General features: G+C 56.6%; 1 protein-coding gene across 1 annotated transcript in view; it reads left to right on the forward strand.

Moving 5' to 3' along the window:
* Nucleotides 1–1,163: 1,163 nt before the first annotated feature.
* SLC16A2 (solute carrier family 16 member 2) overlaps nt 1,164–15,710 on the forward strand; it is a 39,738-nt gene continuing 25,191 nt past the window's right edge. The window contains exon 1 of the mRNA XM_058847409.1: nt 1,164–1,527. Within this exon, the coding sequence (XP_058703392.1) occupies nt 1,164–1,527 (364 nt within the window). The remainder of the gene's footprint in view (nt 1,528–15,710) is intronic.

Consider the following 15,710-nt stretch of genomic DNA (forward strand, 5'->3'; position numbering starts at 1 on the left):
GGTTTTTCCCGGCTGCAGCCGTGTCCCAAAGGGGTTCTCCGGACCCGGCGAGCCCTCAGCACGTAAACAAAAGTCTTCCCAAGCCGCAGCCCGTGGCCGGGTGCTGCTCTTCGGCTGCGGGAGAGGCAGGGAGATGGTGCGGCCCTGCCACCGCCTCCCCGGCGGCTCCGCTCCCTGCCCTGTAATTAATATCCCTGGAGGTAAAGAAAGAGCAGCGGGAGGTTGGGATGTATTATTTTACTCTGATAGGAATCTGACACTGACACAGCCATTAGGGGAAAGAAAGAATAATAACTCAGACTTGGCATATATGAAAGCGTAAATACCTTCAGCGTGTGAAAAGACAGGCTTTAATATATCGGTGGGTTTGTAATTACTTATTGAAAGAAGAGAAAAGGCAGAGCTCGCTTCAAAACAAGGCAGAGGCGAGGGAACAGCTCCCAGAACCGTTTGGTTTGGGTGGCCGCGGCTATCCCGCCCGGAGAAGGCAGCGTGGGGTGCCCCGCGGGCGGCCCCGGTGACAGCCGCGCTGCCGGGGTGATGCTGCGGGCTTTCCCCCAGCCAGAAGCCGGGCTGGCCTCACACAAACGCTCTCCAAACTTTCCGGGGTAGGGCACGCCAAAAATCCCACCGAGATGCCCGGCGTGGAAAGAAACGCTTCCCCTGGCCGGCTACTCGCCACCTGCTCGGGCGGCTCCGGGGACTTCGCTGCGGGGCGGAGGGGAGCGGCAGCATCCCCCGGCGGGCTGCCCCGCAGTCGGGGAGCCGTGCGGGGCCGGGGGGCTGCGGGGGCTCCCCCGTGGCTCCCCCGTGGCTCCCCCATCGCTCCCCGCCGCCCCCCGCGCCCCGCCGGGCCCCGCGGGGGCGGCGCTGGCGGGGGCCCGCCCCGGGCCGGGCCCGCTGCAGGATGCGGCGGCGGGGGCGGCGCGGAGGCTCGGCGGGCGATGCGGGGCCGCGGCCGGGCCCGGGGCGGCCTTTGAGCCCCGCGGGGGGACGGGAGGGGGGCGCGGGAGGGCGGGCGGCCCCCGCCGCAGGTAGGGACGCGGGGGCCGAGCGGCGCGATGGAGGAGGAGGAGGAGGATGGAGGCGGCGGAGGGGAGGCGGGGAGTGAGGCTGCGGCAGGAGGGGGCGGGCGGGGGGGCCGGCCGGGGGGGGCGGCGGGCATGTGGGACCGGCTGCGGGGCAGTCGGGCGGCGGGCGGCGGCCGGAGCGCGGCCGCGATGGCGCAACGCGACGAGAAGGTGCCGGCGGCGGCGGCGGGCGAGAGCGAACCCGGGGCCGGGGCTGGGGCCGGGGCCGCGGCTGGAGCCGGGGCCGGGGCTGGGGCCGCGGCCGAGCAGGGACAGAGCGGGGTCGCCGCGCCCTTCCAGCCCCCCGAGGGCGGCTTCGGCTGGGTGGTGGTCTTCGCCGCCGCCTGGTGCAACGGCTCCATCTTCGGCATCCACAACTCCTTCGGGATCCTCTACATGATGCTGCAGAGCGACCTGGGCGAGGGGGAGAAGGACCCGGCGCTAGAGTTTAAAACAGGTACGGGCTCCGTGACCCCTTTCCCCGGGCCGGGCAGGGCGTGCGGGGGGTGCCCGAGCGGAGCGGGGATGCCCGAGCGGAACGGGAAAGGTGCGGCGGCGCGGCCGGCGCTGCCTCCCGGAGCTGGAAGCTCCTTCTCGGCTGTGTTGAACCTCGATTGCTCCCTGCCCCCCTCTATCCTCGTAGCCGTGGCTATATTTATCTCCGACAGCATCATGTGTTTCTAAGCTCCGATGTACTCAATTAAAAGTAATTCGGCTGAAAAACACGCCCTTAGCTTGTCCTGCCGGTGTGTCTCGGGGTAAAGCAGAGCAGCGCTGGTGAATCAGCTGCTGGGTGTGAGCCACCCCCTCTAGTTTTCTTTATTATTGTTCTGTTTTATGGGTTTTCAAGCTTTCTAGCTGGCTGCCTGGTTGGCCGGGGGTGGCTGCAGGAGAGCATCCCTCCGAGCCGTGTCCATTCAGTGGGACAGCCGGCACCGGGCCGGGCTGGCAGCGCCGCCTGCGCTGTCACTGCGAGGGCGGCGCGGGGTCTCCAGCGCTTCGCATCCCTGAAAAGCAAGATCCATGGACTGTGTGTTTTGGCAGGAGCGACGGGCCCGGCCGGGATGCAGACTGGGTAGGGTTAACGTGGAGAAAAGGGATGTTTCTTGCTGCCAAGACCCTGCTGTCGAAGCGGACTTGGCAGAGGGACACCAGCCTGCTGGCGTGGTGGTCCCGGCTGGAGACCGGTGTTGGGAGGCCCAGCTTCGTCCCAGGTCCTGCTGTGCCCCCTGGAAGATCACACCCATCATCCCTGGCATGGACAGTGTGGCCCACCTCGCTCTCATCTGCCAGCTGGAGATTTGATGCTGAGGGAACCTGCTTGTGGTGCTGCCCTGACTCCGGACGGGACGTGGGCAGCAGCCAGGAGTGTTCTGGGGAGGGATGAGTGCCGGGGCTGTGTAAGGACCTTAAAGCCTTGTTTTGGGGACCAGCGCTGCCCACGCTCCCTCCCTCAGCTGGCGCACGGCCGGCGAGCGCGGCGGGGAGCGCGCCAGGATGAAATTCATTACGGGATCCACCACATCTACAAACCCAAATTAACTCCGTGGTACTCTTACCAGGGAAACGATGCGACCGTGTAATTACGGGTACTGACGGAGTGCCACGGCGAGCTGCGGACGTGTGGCCAGTTGTAATTAGGGTGATTGATGGGCTGGGAGTGTGTGTGCGCTGTGTGTGCGCGCGTGTGATGCCCAGGAAGCTCATAGTGTAGCTCTCTGTTTCCTGCTGCCTGTGATTGTATCTAGAAAGCCTAAGGCAGGGCTCTAAAGGTAGAAGCGGTAACAAAAGAAATTAAACACTGCAAGTTCTGGTGGTTTAAAGGCTCTGCGCCCAAGACAGAGGTTGTAGGAGTCAGCATCTGCCTCTCGCTCCTGCCATCTATTTATTTAAGGCTATGACCGCACAGAGGCCTCGAAAAAGAAAAGGCGTGTGGGTGTGCGAGGCAAACCCAGGCTGGGTAATTAAATCGCCTGGGTGACGAATATATGCATTTTGGTCTGGGTGCTTAATGAAGAGGCCGTTAATAACCGAGCCGTGGCTCCCGGGTTGCGGTGCCGGGGCTCCGGCGGCGGTGACGGAGCCCATCTGCGGCACCTCGGGGGCTGCAGCTGCACTGGCAGGGGCTGAGGGCAGCGGGGTGCAGCCCAGGGCCCCCCTCCAGCCTTTCTTCCCTCGCTCCCACCCCTCCCCGCTCAGCGTTGCATAATTTCCCCGCGGCGCTCGTTTGCGTGCAAACATAATCAGGAAAATATCGTAGCTCCTTTCCAAGCGCTAAGTGATACGGCCTTCCTGAAAAGACCGGTGCTGTCTGTTTGTCCTCCCATGTCACCCTGAGCCCTCCAGCTGCAGGCAACAGCAGGAGCCCAGGGAGCCCCTCATCCCTCCAGCAGGTTGGGAGGATGAGGATCCGCTCCCCGCTCCGACAGCGGCATCCAGCATGGCTGTGGGCATGGCTCAGCCTTTTGTGTCTGCTCTAAAACCTCCTCCAGGTCTCAGGGAGGTGGGTTTGTACCAAAGAAGGGGGTTTGGAGGCAAAATGGGGAGTAATGTTGTCAGCTGGTCAGGCATCCCTTTAAAAATAGGGTTCTGTTTATGCTAAAGCGGGTGCTAGTCGGCACTAAACAATAGCCGCCCCGGCTATAATTATCGAGGTTTATTCCTTGTTTGCATTGGTCACGTTTTCTTGCGTTTGATCTTGAGAAACGCAGGATCCGTGGAGTTCAGGTCTGGGGTCAGGCTTTGAAAACAAACCCTGTGGCAGCAATGCATCGAATGCATAGGCTCCTCTCTTTAAAGAAATATACTGTGCTGCCTATGTCAACAAGCACGGCGGGCTGGGGCTGCGACCACCGCGTGCCCCTTCCCCGCGGGACGCCAGCGCCGGGGCCTCTGCGAGGCTCACTCTGCGCTTTGGGTTTGTTTTCTTGCAGGGGGGAGTGGAGGAATGCTGAGACCGGAATAAAAAAGTAAAAAATAATATACATGTGAGCGCTCGGCCAGGAAAAAAAAAAATAAAAAAATCCGGCTTTGTTGGAGGGGTGTTGAGTGATGTTTGAGGGTGTTTGCTGGGAGGTGAGTGGTGACGTTTCCCTCTGGTTGTACGAGGCTCATTCCGGTGCTGAGGGATCGGTGCTGATCCCACAGTGAGGGCTGACACTGAGCCAAGGGCCAGATGAGCCATCCCAGCTCCAAAAGCCCTTTTGAGTGGCAGCACGGCCCTGGTGAGCATTAACTGGGCGTGAATTTTATTACATCAGTGTCTGCTCTGCCTCTGCTTGAATGCTGCCCCAGCCTTGGGAGAGGGGACCACAAAGTGGTCTTGTCCCTGCCCAGGGCTGTGCCCTCCCTCAGCCAAGGAGCCACTCGAGGGTCCCAGAGGATGCTGCAGCTACCTGGGCAGAGCCAGGAGGGTGACATTTCTTGTTCCTCCAAACACATCTGAGCTGTACCTGAGGTCTGGAAAGCCCTGGTGGGACAGCCTGCAGAGGCACACAGATTTTGTTGGTTTTTTTTTTTTTTTAAAGTCTATTTATCTTTTTCTTCTCCCCTCCTCTGCTTTGTGTCAATATCCCAGGTATAGATTAACTCTCTTCGCTTAATATTTAATGTTTTGGTGCCTGGAAATGGAACTGAAAACATTCAGAGAGGTGGCCTGAGGAGCTGGTCTGGTTTGGCTGCAGCTCCTCTGAGTGCATCCCTGTGTCCATCAGCATCCTCTGATCTGTGTGCAAGAATTTGGGGAACAGCTTCCCCGCTTTAGTCCAGCTCCAGACAGGGAGCAGAGGCTGCTGGAGCTCCCTGTGCTTAGGGAAGCTGGAATGGTGCATGGACCACAGTCCTTGACTGACCAGATCCCGAGGCCAAGGCAGGGCTGATTTATTCCTGAATTCCCATCTGTTTGGCTGGGGAATTTCTTTGTGCTGATTTCACATCCTTAGGACAAGTGAGCACAGGTGGAAAAGGCTAATTTTACTCCAGCCTTGTAATGCAAGCTTGGTGAGAAAGAGCAAGGATTTATTTTTTGGAGAAAATAAAGCATTTCAGTGCTAACAGTCATATGAAAGAGGGGGAGGAGAAGCCCTGGACTCCTCTGTGCTGAAGAAGATTCCGTGGGTGGGTGAGAGTGGCTGGAGCTTTAGGATCTGGGAAGAGAAATCCCAAAGTGAGGGTAAATAACAGAGTGCTTTGGGTTGTAAGGGACCTTAAAAATCACCCCGTTCTACCCTCTGCCATGGGCAGGGACACCTCTCGCTATCCCAGGCTGCTCCAAGCCCCAGCCTGGCCTTGGACATCTCCAGGGATCCAGGGGCAGCCACAGCTTCTCTGGGCACCCTGTGCCAGGGCCTGCCCACCCTCCCAGGGAGCAATTCCTGCCCAATATCCCATTTAACCCTGCCCTCTGGCACTGGGAGCCATTCCCTGTGTTCTGTCCGTGTCCAGCTCTCCTGGAGATCCTTTAGAGGAGGGGGAGAATCTCCTCCCTCAACCTGTTGGCCACATTGCTTTTATTGCAAGAGGCAATTCCTAGAAACGATCCCAACTGAATTGGAATGATGGGATCATCGTCCAGTGCCGGTGCTTGGGAAGCTCCTGTGTCCTGAAGGTGACATTGTGGTTGTCCCCTTCTTAAAGACCTAAATCTGCAGGATTTGGAGCATTTAATGATTACCAGGGTGCTGTGCTGGCCCCGTTCCTCGGCTTTTTTGGCCAAGGGTGCTGTGGACCTCAGAATTCCTGGGACCTTTCCCATGTCCATCCGGGCTCCCAACCCTCCTCTGACCCCACAGAGGGATGCACTGACATGAACAATATTTACATAGCCCAGCTAGGGATGTAAATCCAGCAAAAAAAAAAGAGATAAAAAAGACATTTTTATTACCTTGCCCTGCTAGCTGGGGAGTACAAAAGGCACCAGGGAGCTCTCCCAGATTTCCTGGGGGTTTCCCATGGTGGGATGCCAGTGTGCCAGCACCAGGCTCTGCCCCAGCTCAGCTGCCTCTCTTTTGGGAGTTTGTGACTAGAGGGAAGCAGGGGGGAGTTTTGAGGAACTGGGGTTTTGCCTGAGCTGATTGCAAGGTGCCGTGTGATATAAAGCAGCCTGAAAAGCAAACAAAGCCCAGTCATGTTGTTAAACCTGGTTCTTGGGGCTGTCGGGAACGATTAAGGTTATTAGGAGGCCGGAGTGCTGTTTCTAAGGGAGGTTCTTGTTTTTCAAGACTGCAGGGGCCCTCTCAGCCAGCACATTTGCCATTTTAGTGGTTTTTAATTTACTTTTAAGTGTCCTCCACCAGCCAGCCAAGAAGGTGTAAGGTTGTATTTCCTGGTGGCCATTGTCCTCAAGTGGTGGTAGCTCCTGTGGCCCATGAAGAAGTGGAACACGGAGTGGTGCTTGGAGTTTTTTGGTCCTTTTAGTTGCAACTAAATGAACAAAACCACCTTCACTTTGTGGGGTTTGGATCGTAGGTTAAATTTTGAAGGTGCTGAGTTGCAGCTCCATCACTGAGACTGGGCTGGGGGCAGGAGGAGGATGAGGAGGGATTGGAGGGTGAAGGGGTCAGTGCTGCAGATCACCAGGCTGGGATGGATGTGGTGGCACGAGGTGACAATGGGGTGTGATGCAGAGCAAGGCAAAAAACCATTCCATTTCCTGTTCTGGGGAGAAACCCACCAGTTTGACAAATCACCCTTTAATTTCCTTAAAACCCCTCAGCAGTTGGAAGCCGCCCATCAGCTGGGATGGGTCTCATCCAACACCTTAAAATAGACCCGACCCATCAGGCTGGGCCAAACCCCGCAGCCGGGAGGCGCCGCTGACCTCGTTGGCAGTGCCCAGGGGGTGGCTGTGCATAGCTCACCTGGGCGTTGTCACCTGCCCCTGTCCCTGGGACAGCTCCTCAGGCTCTCTCCCTCCTAATCCAGAGTCTCCAGACACGTCTGTTGACAGGGATTATCCCAATTTTGAGGCAGCACCATCAATCACCCCATCCCACCCGTATCAGTCTTCCAAAAAACCTGGTGGTGTGATGGGAACCATCAGGACTGGTGGATGTGGAGCTGAATTCCCTGTAGGGCAGTTTGGGGAAGGAGGAATTACCTGGGTTTCCACCTCCCAGGGCTGATTTTTGTACCCCATGGTGTGCACGGGGGGCGGCAGGGAGCCAGCCCCGCTCCTGCCGTGCTGACGGGGAGGCGATCCCGGAGGGACGGTGGCACTGCCGCCATGCCTGGCAGGATTTGGCACCACCTGGATACGAGCCCAGAGCAGCCTTTTGCTGTTTGATCCCAGTCACCCCCCGGGACCTCAGCCAGAGTGGCACATGCCAGCAGCAGGGGGACAGCGTGGCCGGGTGAGGTGACACGCGGCTGTTGGGGACATCGGCGGCATTTGGGTTGATGCCACGGGCACTTCCAGAGCTGTGCTCCCTTGCTGGAAACAAATGAGGCTCCACCCTGGCTCCATAATCACAGAATAGGTTGGAAAAAGCCTCCAAGATCACCCAGTCAAGCCATATTGGGGTTCTGCCCACTGCTGGCTGCTGTCCAGGTGCCATATGGAATTTTCTGGCATGTCACGAAATACCTGAGTCTCTCCCACTCACTTTCTTTGGAATGATCACCCTCCAGGGGTTTCTTATGAGTGGGTCAGAGCATGGAGAAGGATGCCAGAATTTCCCAGCTGAGACAGAGGCCACGCACCCACATCTTGCAGCTGGCGTTTTCCCTGAGGAATCAATTCTCCCCAGATCTCCGCAACCTCGTGCAATCTCTGCGCGTTCCTTGGCATCACCACGGCAATGGGCAGCACGAGGACTGGACACCACTCCAGCACGTGTGTAAATACGCTGCTGCACCCATCACAGCAGGGATTTGTCGTCTTTTCCCTCCCTCTTCCTCGAAGGATTGATTATTCCCTATTGCCAGGGAAGGAGATGCTGCCCTTTGGCGCTCAGCCGTGCCCGCCGCGGGCACCGGAGCTCTCGGTTCTCCGCGGGCCCTTTTGGCACATCCACCCCGAGACAGTTGGGGCGGTTGCAAAACCCACATGACGTGTGCTGGGAATTGCTGCAACACGTTCGCGAGGTGCGAGCCATTCCAGCCTCTCCCCGGCACCTCGCACAACAGGTCCTGCCAGCTCCGGGGCCGGCGCTGCCCGCACGCCCTGCCCGCGGCTCCGGCCGCCGCTCCGGCCTCCCTCGGATACACCCCACGGGCAGGGAGGCACGGTGCTGCATTCCATCCGCACCTTTGCGGGGTTTTCATCCCCCCAGCCCTCGTCCTTTTAGTTGTAGATCCCTAAAGAATTTACCTGATGCGTGAGCTTGCCCTGAGCCGCCAGCAGGACGACGTGCGCGACAATTTTTTGGGTACAAAAGCAAATCCTTGGAGATCTGGAGCAGGGTGAAATACAGGGGAAAACCCTCGGGAAGAGCTGCTGGGTCACAGCCCTGTGCCCGTGGTGAGTTGTTTTGCTGGAACTCATCCTGGGCATCCTTGGCAACTGTGCCATGGCATTGTAACACTGTGCCGTGCCACGCTGGCCTCTGGGCAAGGAGCAGCCCAGCGTGCTCTGAGCAACCTCCCAGCCTCGTGTGGGATCAGGATGGCAGCCCCAGCACCCCTCTGCATGCCCCAGGGGAGCTCCAGCTGGGGGATACCCCGTGCCTCCATCCCCACAGGGCGCAGGCAGAGGAGTGTTGCAGCACACGGCTGCAGCGTGCAGCGTGTCCCAGTGCCAGGTGGAGAAGGTGTTTTGGGGTCAGTGCTGCCAGTGCTCCTGGTTTTGGGAGAATCTGGTCTGCAAAACCTCACGCTGGAGGAGATGAGCTCACCAAACCCTGCTCCTCTGCATCTTTGGGATGTTTTTGGCTCTGGGTTTGGATTTAGCGGCTCACGATGGGTTTTGCTTGCTCTGCCAAGGCTGGGTTGGACAGGGCTTTGAGGAAGCTCATCCAGCAAAGGTGTCCCTGCCCATGGCAGTGGGGTTGGGCCTGGTTCTTTCAACCTAAACCATTCCATGGTTCCCTGCAGCCCAGCTGCCTCTCCTGGGGCGGGCAGCCCCGTGTGCTCTGCAGCGGCTCAGGCGCTCGGTGCATGGGCTGACTTGTTGGGGTTCGCCCCAGGCAAACACCAGGGCCCTTCTCAGGGAGGAGAAACAACCCTACCACAGCACCTGCGGCCAAGGAACCTGCTCTGAGCACCCACCCACCACCCCAGCCTGGCGACCAGCTGAGCTGGGGACCCCAGGGCACGTGGCCACCCTGCCCAGTGGCATCCCCAGAGGGCTTTTTCTTGGTCATCTCACATCAGGCACCAAAGCAAAGCTTTTGTTTCAAAATCTTGGCCTTGATCTGTCTGCCCGCAGATCCCGTGCGTAAAAGGGAGGCCAAATCCTTCCCTCCTGGGGGATGTGGGTGCTTGCCAGGGAGCCGGAGGGGTTTTTTTGCACAAAACCTGTGCAAAGCAGGGGGAGCTCAGTGAATAAACCTGGAGCCCACCGAGGTGGGAATGGCATCCAATGGCAGCTCTTTCAGTGAGGATTGTGCCTCCCAAGCTCCGTCTGATTCGAGTCCGATGGAAAAGTATCATCTGTGATTAAAGATTGACTGTAATTACATAATGGGTATGCACCAGATGATGCCCAGACAAGCTCCCTCCTGGGATTTCCCAACTTTTGGAGTGTTTGCAATCATCCTAAAGAGCTTCCTCCTACCAAGAAGGGGGGGTGGTAATTATTGATTTTACGGCAGCACCGGCACAAGGCTCAGCAGCAGCACCGTGGTCACCAGAGCCGGGCTGTGGCCACCCTGCCTGCCCTGATAGCTCTGGGGCAGGGTCAGGCACGAGAGATGCATCCACCCAGCCTTGCAATGGCAATAAAAAATACAATAAAATAAAGGAGAACAAAAAACCGAGGGAGTAAAGCTGCTTTTTGGCTCTCCTGGCAAAGCCAGCGGAGCGGCTGCTGCCGTGTGCTTATGCCGTGGCGGGTGACGAAAAGGCAACGTCAGGATGTTCTTGATGGTGGGCCAGCTCTTAATCCGTGCATTTTAGAGAAACCCAATTTGTTTCTTAAGATTTGTGGGAGTGGGGACAACTGGGGGTGTGGAGAGCTTGTCTGGGATTAAACCTGCCTGAGAGCCAAGCACGCCAAGCTCGCGAGCCCGGGGAGAGCTTAATTAAAGTCAACGGAGAAGCGTTTCCAAGAAAATAATACAGGGTTTTTAAACGGGATATTTTTGTTCTGGGCCCAGAATGCCTCCTTTCCCCGCTTCGGTGTCATCTTTAATAAAACAAAATGAGATCTCCAAGAAAAACAAATTGGAGCTCTTAAAAGGCGCTGCGGAGATAAAAATCAGTAACAGTGTTGCTGGTAACACCTTGGGTTATTAAAAGGGAAAGAATGCTAACGATGCAAATCGCATCGGCCTTTCTTGTGGTTGCTCCCCGGCGGGAGCCTGCGCGCCCTGCCAGGGGGGCACGGGCACGGTGCCCCTCGCCCTGGGGCTGCAGGGGCACAAAAGCTTCGCCCTTCGCTGGCCAGGGGGATTGGGGCATGTTCGGGAGATGCTGACACAGGGAGGATTTTGGAGTTTTCTCTCCCCAGGTTCTGGTGGCAGCTCCTGGGGTCAGGAGCGGTGTTGAGGTCAAATAGCAAAAAAGCTTGGAAACATGGCGAGGATCAGGTTTCAGGGTACACCAAACTTTAAACGAGCTGAAATCGGGGCTGGTGCTGTTGGGAAGATGCCACAGGCCATGAGAACTCCTTAAGAGACGATGAACATGTGACTGGAAACAGCAAGTTGGGCTTTTTACGGCCTGAGAGTGGCTGGGTGTGGCTTTGCTCCTCATGCCAAGGCATCAGGCTGGAAAACTGGGGTCACTTCCTCTAAATCCAGTGCCCCAGTCCCACTGGTACAGCTGGATCCCACTGCTCTCACAGTGCCCTGGCCCCTGGCAGGCCCTCCCGGCTGCCTGGCCTCGTGTTGCTCCCCAGGATGCTGGAGCAGGGATGTGGGAAGGGCTGGGGGAGTCGCTGGGGATGTGGGTTTGGTCCCTTCACCATCTGCTTCTGCCAGAGAGGACTCAGAGCTGCCCCTTTTATTCCGTGTGCTCCCATCCTGCCTAGGGCTGGCCATGTCCTGGCTGGGAGCTGGGGATCCAGTGGGACACAGGGGCGCTGCTGCTGGCCCAGGTTCGGAGGGAGGAAGCTGCTGTAGGGTTCTGTCTGTCCATCTGTCCACAAAGCAGCAGAATCCTTTCAGACAGGGTGGATTTAAAATGCCCAGGGTGATGAATTCGAGGCCAGCTCCTGCTCTGCTGCTGTGCCCAGCTACATTAGATAAGGCAATTACAGTTTTATCACTTAATTGCAAAGCATAATAAGAGGAGTGGTATCAGGATAGGCCATTGCCAAGGGGGGAATATCGGCCCATGTTGGGTTCTTACCTCTTTTTTTTCAATATAAACTCATTGGAGCCTCAGCACTGCTGGGGGTTTGAGGTCTTGAGAGGCTCCTCTTGCCTGTTCCCCACCATTCCCCTCCCCAGGGGGAAATTCAGCATTAAATAAAAGCTGTGCTGACTGTCCTGATGCCAGGGAAGTTTATCCAGAATCGGTGAGAACCCAGCCTGGGAGGGGAAGGAGTGAGGACTGACAGGGATGTTGTCAACAACTTTGTGGACAGCTTTTCCCTTACACCTTGGGAATGAGATTTCCATCCCTTGCAGGTTTTTCCTGTCCTGCTCAGCAGGTGTGGGGTGCACACTCACGGCTGCACGAGGGCATGGAGCTGATTCTGGGAGTCTGGATGCCCTTGGGAGGGACAGCTGGGAATGAATCCTAAAGCCCTTTGCAGCAGGCATTCCCACTCTCAGTGTCACGTGAGGAATGCTCCATCGCTGCGCTGGAACCCAGATGGGAAAACGAAAATTTTGTATTTGGCAACTCCTTCGCAGCCTGCTGGGGAGGTGTGGGAGAGGTGAGAGACATTGGCTGCGATTTCCAAGAGCTCTGCTTGTCTCTGGCTCACATGGTCCCAGTTTTCCACTCTCCCTGTGGAACTGTCAAGGAGGCTGAGCACTCCCAGTGTCAGCATTCGGGGCATTTCCCCACCCAAACTGGCCTGGCTGGTGCTTTCCTGCCTTGAAAATGAGGATTTTCAAGACTCAAGGTGGGTTTCTCACCAAGAACTGAAGCTTTGCCTTGCTTGTCCTGATGTCTGCAGGGTCAGGTGGTAAAAACTCAGGTGATCTGGGGGCAAGGGATGGTGTCACAGGCTTTTAACTGGAAGAGCTGAAACTCCCTTGGGATGTGCATTTGAGGAGAGGACCTTTATTAAGGGAGATTAATACAAAATCCAGTGTGTTGCCCAAAGCTAAGAAATCATGGCAGATTTTTTTAAAGCTGTTAAACTCTGCCCTGCTTCAGTTCATCAACCAAAGCGTGAACCAAGGAACCTGGAGAGGAGGCACTTCAGGTCCTGGTCTGACCCCTGTGCCTGGCTGTTAACTCCTGCTGGCCCATCCTAATCTCCATCTGGAGATAAGATTAGCCCCAGTCTGGTTTTCAGAGCTCGTTTCCTTCCCTTGGGACAGCATCCTCCCAACCCCAGGGTTCCCAGCCCCACCATCTGCAGCCTCCCCCCGCCACAGTTTGTGTTCCACTGGCCTCATAAACAAAAATGACGCAAAAAAAACCCCCACAGAAAACAGTTTTTACAGCAGGCAGAGTTTTCCTAGCCCACAAAGGCGGTTGTTTAGATTTTTATTGCCGGATGAAGAAGGATGAAGATAAAAAACAACCCTTAAAGCTGTTGGGGAGATGATGCAAGGCAGAGCAGCGTGGAAAGCGATGTCTCTGAGGGCTTTAATGTTTCCTCTGCTTCCGAATCAGGAATGAGCTATTGCAAAATGCCAGGCATTGCCGGGTGACTCCAGCCCCTGGCCACGCGCCGACACTTTCTGCAGCAGATAACTCCTGCTTTATCACCCGACTGCACCGGGCCAGAACTTCCCCTGAGCGTTGGAGTTTGGGAAGATGGAGAAGAAGCAAGGCAGCAGGATATGGGGCTGGTGTGGCAGCAGCAGGTTCCCCATTAGTCAGGGTGACGAGTCGATCTCCTTTCCCATTTTCTTATGAATGAATCGGTTTTGGCTCGGCCCGATGGTCAGACTGGTTCAGCGAGAAGCAGCTGGTATCAGTCTCATTAGCAGAGGAGACAAAAAGCAGCCTCTCCCTGGCTCTGCAAACTCCCTGTGATCCCGACAGGCCCGCGGCTGCCAGGGCTGACAGCGGCACTGCTGGGGCTCAGCTCCTCCATCACCCCCTTCCCTCTGCGCCTCTCCCAGCTCCTGGGCACTCTGAAGCTTCAGGGGCACTTCAAAACAAGTGTGGATGCACACAGGGTCCTGCATCCCTTCTGCTCTCCAAGTGCATCAGTGCTTTTAGGGGAAAATTAATTTTCAGGGGAGAATTTCAGCTCCAGGTCGCCCGTGGTTGCTGTGAGCAGCACAACTCGGTTTTGTTTGCTGTTCCACTCAGAGTCAGCCCTTGGCCAGTGGAAAATGCCTGGCATTTTGCCAGTGCTTCGGCTGGAGCCGTTGGGATTTGGGAATGTGGGGCAGGGGCAGCGGTGAGGTGTGGCTGTCTCTGCTCAGCCCTGTCGTGAGGATTTGCCACGGTGTCACCGCTCGTCCCTTCCTTGTCCGCCCCCAGCACCTCTGTCCTGCTCTGCCTGTCCATAATGCCACCCCACGAGTGTGCCAGCTCCCTTGGGACGGGATTTCACTGTGCTGGGGTCACTGCAGAGGCTGAGGAATGGTGAGGATGGTGCCTCAGGAGCAGCATCCCCGGTGTTGTCACATCCCCAGAGATCCATGCTGGCCAGAGCAGAGGGGTTGGACCCACCCCTCGCTTGGGGCTTTGCATTCCCTGGCCCCTCACGTCCCTCCATACCCCAAAATCCTGGCTGGTTTCAGCTCCATGCTGCTGAATCCTCTCAGCACCTGCTTTTCCCTTTGCCCCTGAGCACGGAGGGGTGAAGGGGGAGCTCAGGCAAGAAAACAAGACTGGGAGCTGGGGGCTGTGTTCCCTACAGCAATCCCACCCTTGGCACCTGTAGGGCAGGACGAGTTTTGTAGGGGCAGGGGTAATTCTGTAGGGACAGATTGATTCCCACCCCGTATTTCCACGGGGAGGAAGAGGAGGCTCCTTGGCCACGGAGATGGGGTGCAAGGCTTTTCACCCTGACTCGCAGCACCAAACCTGACAGGAGCCTTCATTAACCTGCCCTGTTGTTTATTCCCATTTCAAAGCCCTTGATGCAGCAAAAAGCGGAGGCATTTCCTCAGGAAAGCACATTAACGTTTCACCTGCCTTCAGAGCCCTTTGCTACTTGGAGTGCTCGGGGCTGTCCCCGCTTCCCCTCGCTCTCGTTAAACATTGTGTGGCTCCAAGGGAGCTCTGCCTGTGGTTCCAGCCCTCGGGGGCCTGGTTTTTAATTTATATGGAGATGTGAGTGTGTGCACAGATGGATTGATGGATGTGAATGGTGGATCCCCATCCGAGGGGCAGCGGCAGGGGCTGCAGGGATCCCGGTGTGAGGATGGGAAGCAGGGGGCTCATCCTGCTGTGAACCTCAGCTGTGGATCTTCTCCTCCTGCCTGCAGCACCAAAGGGCAGGGCTGGCCCTTCCCCGGAGCCACCCGGCGTCTGAAAAACTTTCAAATGAGAGCAGGTCAGCCAAAAGTGACAGCCCGTTGGCAAAGGGGTGTAACCTGCTTCTTGCTGGGCTCAAAAAAAAAAAAAAATTAAAAAAAAAAAAAAGCATTAGATTAAATATTGCTGGTTTTCACTTTCCTTTAGCGGTCAGATTTGTTTAATGACAGCCTGCTCTATTTTTCTGAGATATCCAGTTGTTTTCAAATGTGGTCTTTAATGTAAGGAAGCTCCAAGAGATTAAAATCACATGGATATTTTGCCCTTCTCTCGCCCTCTGGGTGTCTGGTTTAATGATGATACGCAAGTGTTGTGTCATCTGGGGATCTTTTTCCTGGTCCATGGGCTCCAGGAGCACTATCCAAAGTCTCTGTCTGTGTTGCAGACTGGGGGCAAACTCCCCAGAGTTGGGGCAAGAAATAATTTCCCAATGGCCATCAGGAGAAGAGCCCAGATGTTCCACCACAGAGCTCTTTTGTCCCACAGACACTGTGCCAGCCCAGGATGACTCTGTGCCTGCCCCAGGGCTCTGCTCAGCCTGCTTAAAAACAGCTTTTCTTCATTTATTTTGATTTTTAAAGATGTTCTCTCAGTGGAGGAGGCTCTCCAATGTGGCCAGTCATCACCTCGTGTCCCTCACGCCGTGGGAGGGCTGGGGACAATCTGGGGAAGATGTCAGTGTGGCAGGAGAGCTGAGGTGGAAGAGGCCATGGAGGGAGGTGTTACCTCCTTTGTGAGTGAACCTTGGGGGCAAAACAGCTTAAAAGCCACCTGGCACAGCCTGGGGAGGGGCTTCTCCTCAGAAAGCAGCTGGAGCACTCAGGATTTTCCCTTTCATATTTCCAGCCCCGGGCATCGTTGGGTATTGGGCAGACTTTGTCTTCAGGGAAATTTTGGGCTGTGTTGGGTGGAAGCAAATAA

Source organism: Poecile atricapillus, chromosome 12 (genome assembly GCF_030490865.1).
Source record: "Poecile atricapillus isolate bPoeAtr1 chromosome 12, bPoeAtr1.hap1, whole genome shotgun sequence".
Classification (NCBI taxonomy): Eukaryota; Metazoa; Chordata; class Aves; order Passeriformes; family Paridae; genus Poecile; species Poecile atricapillus.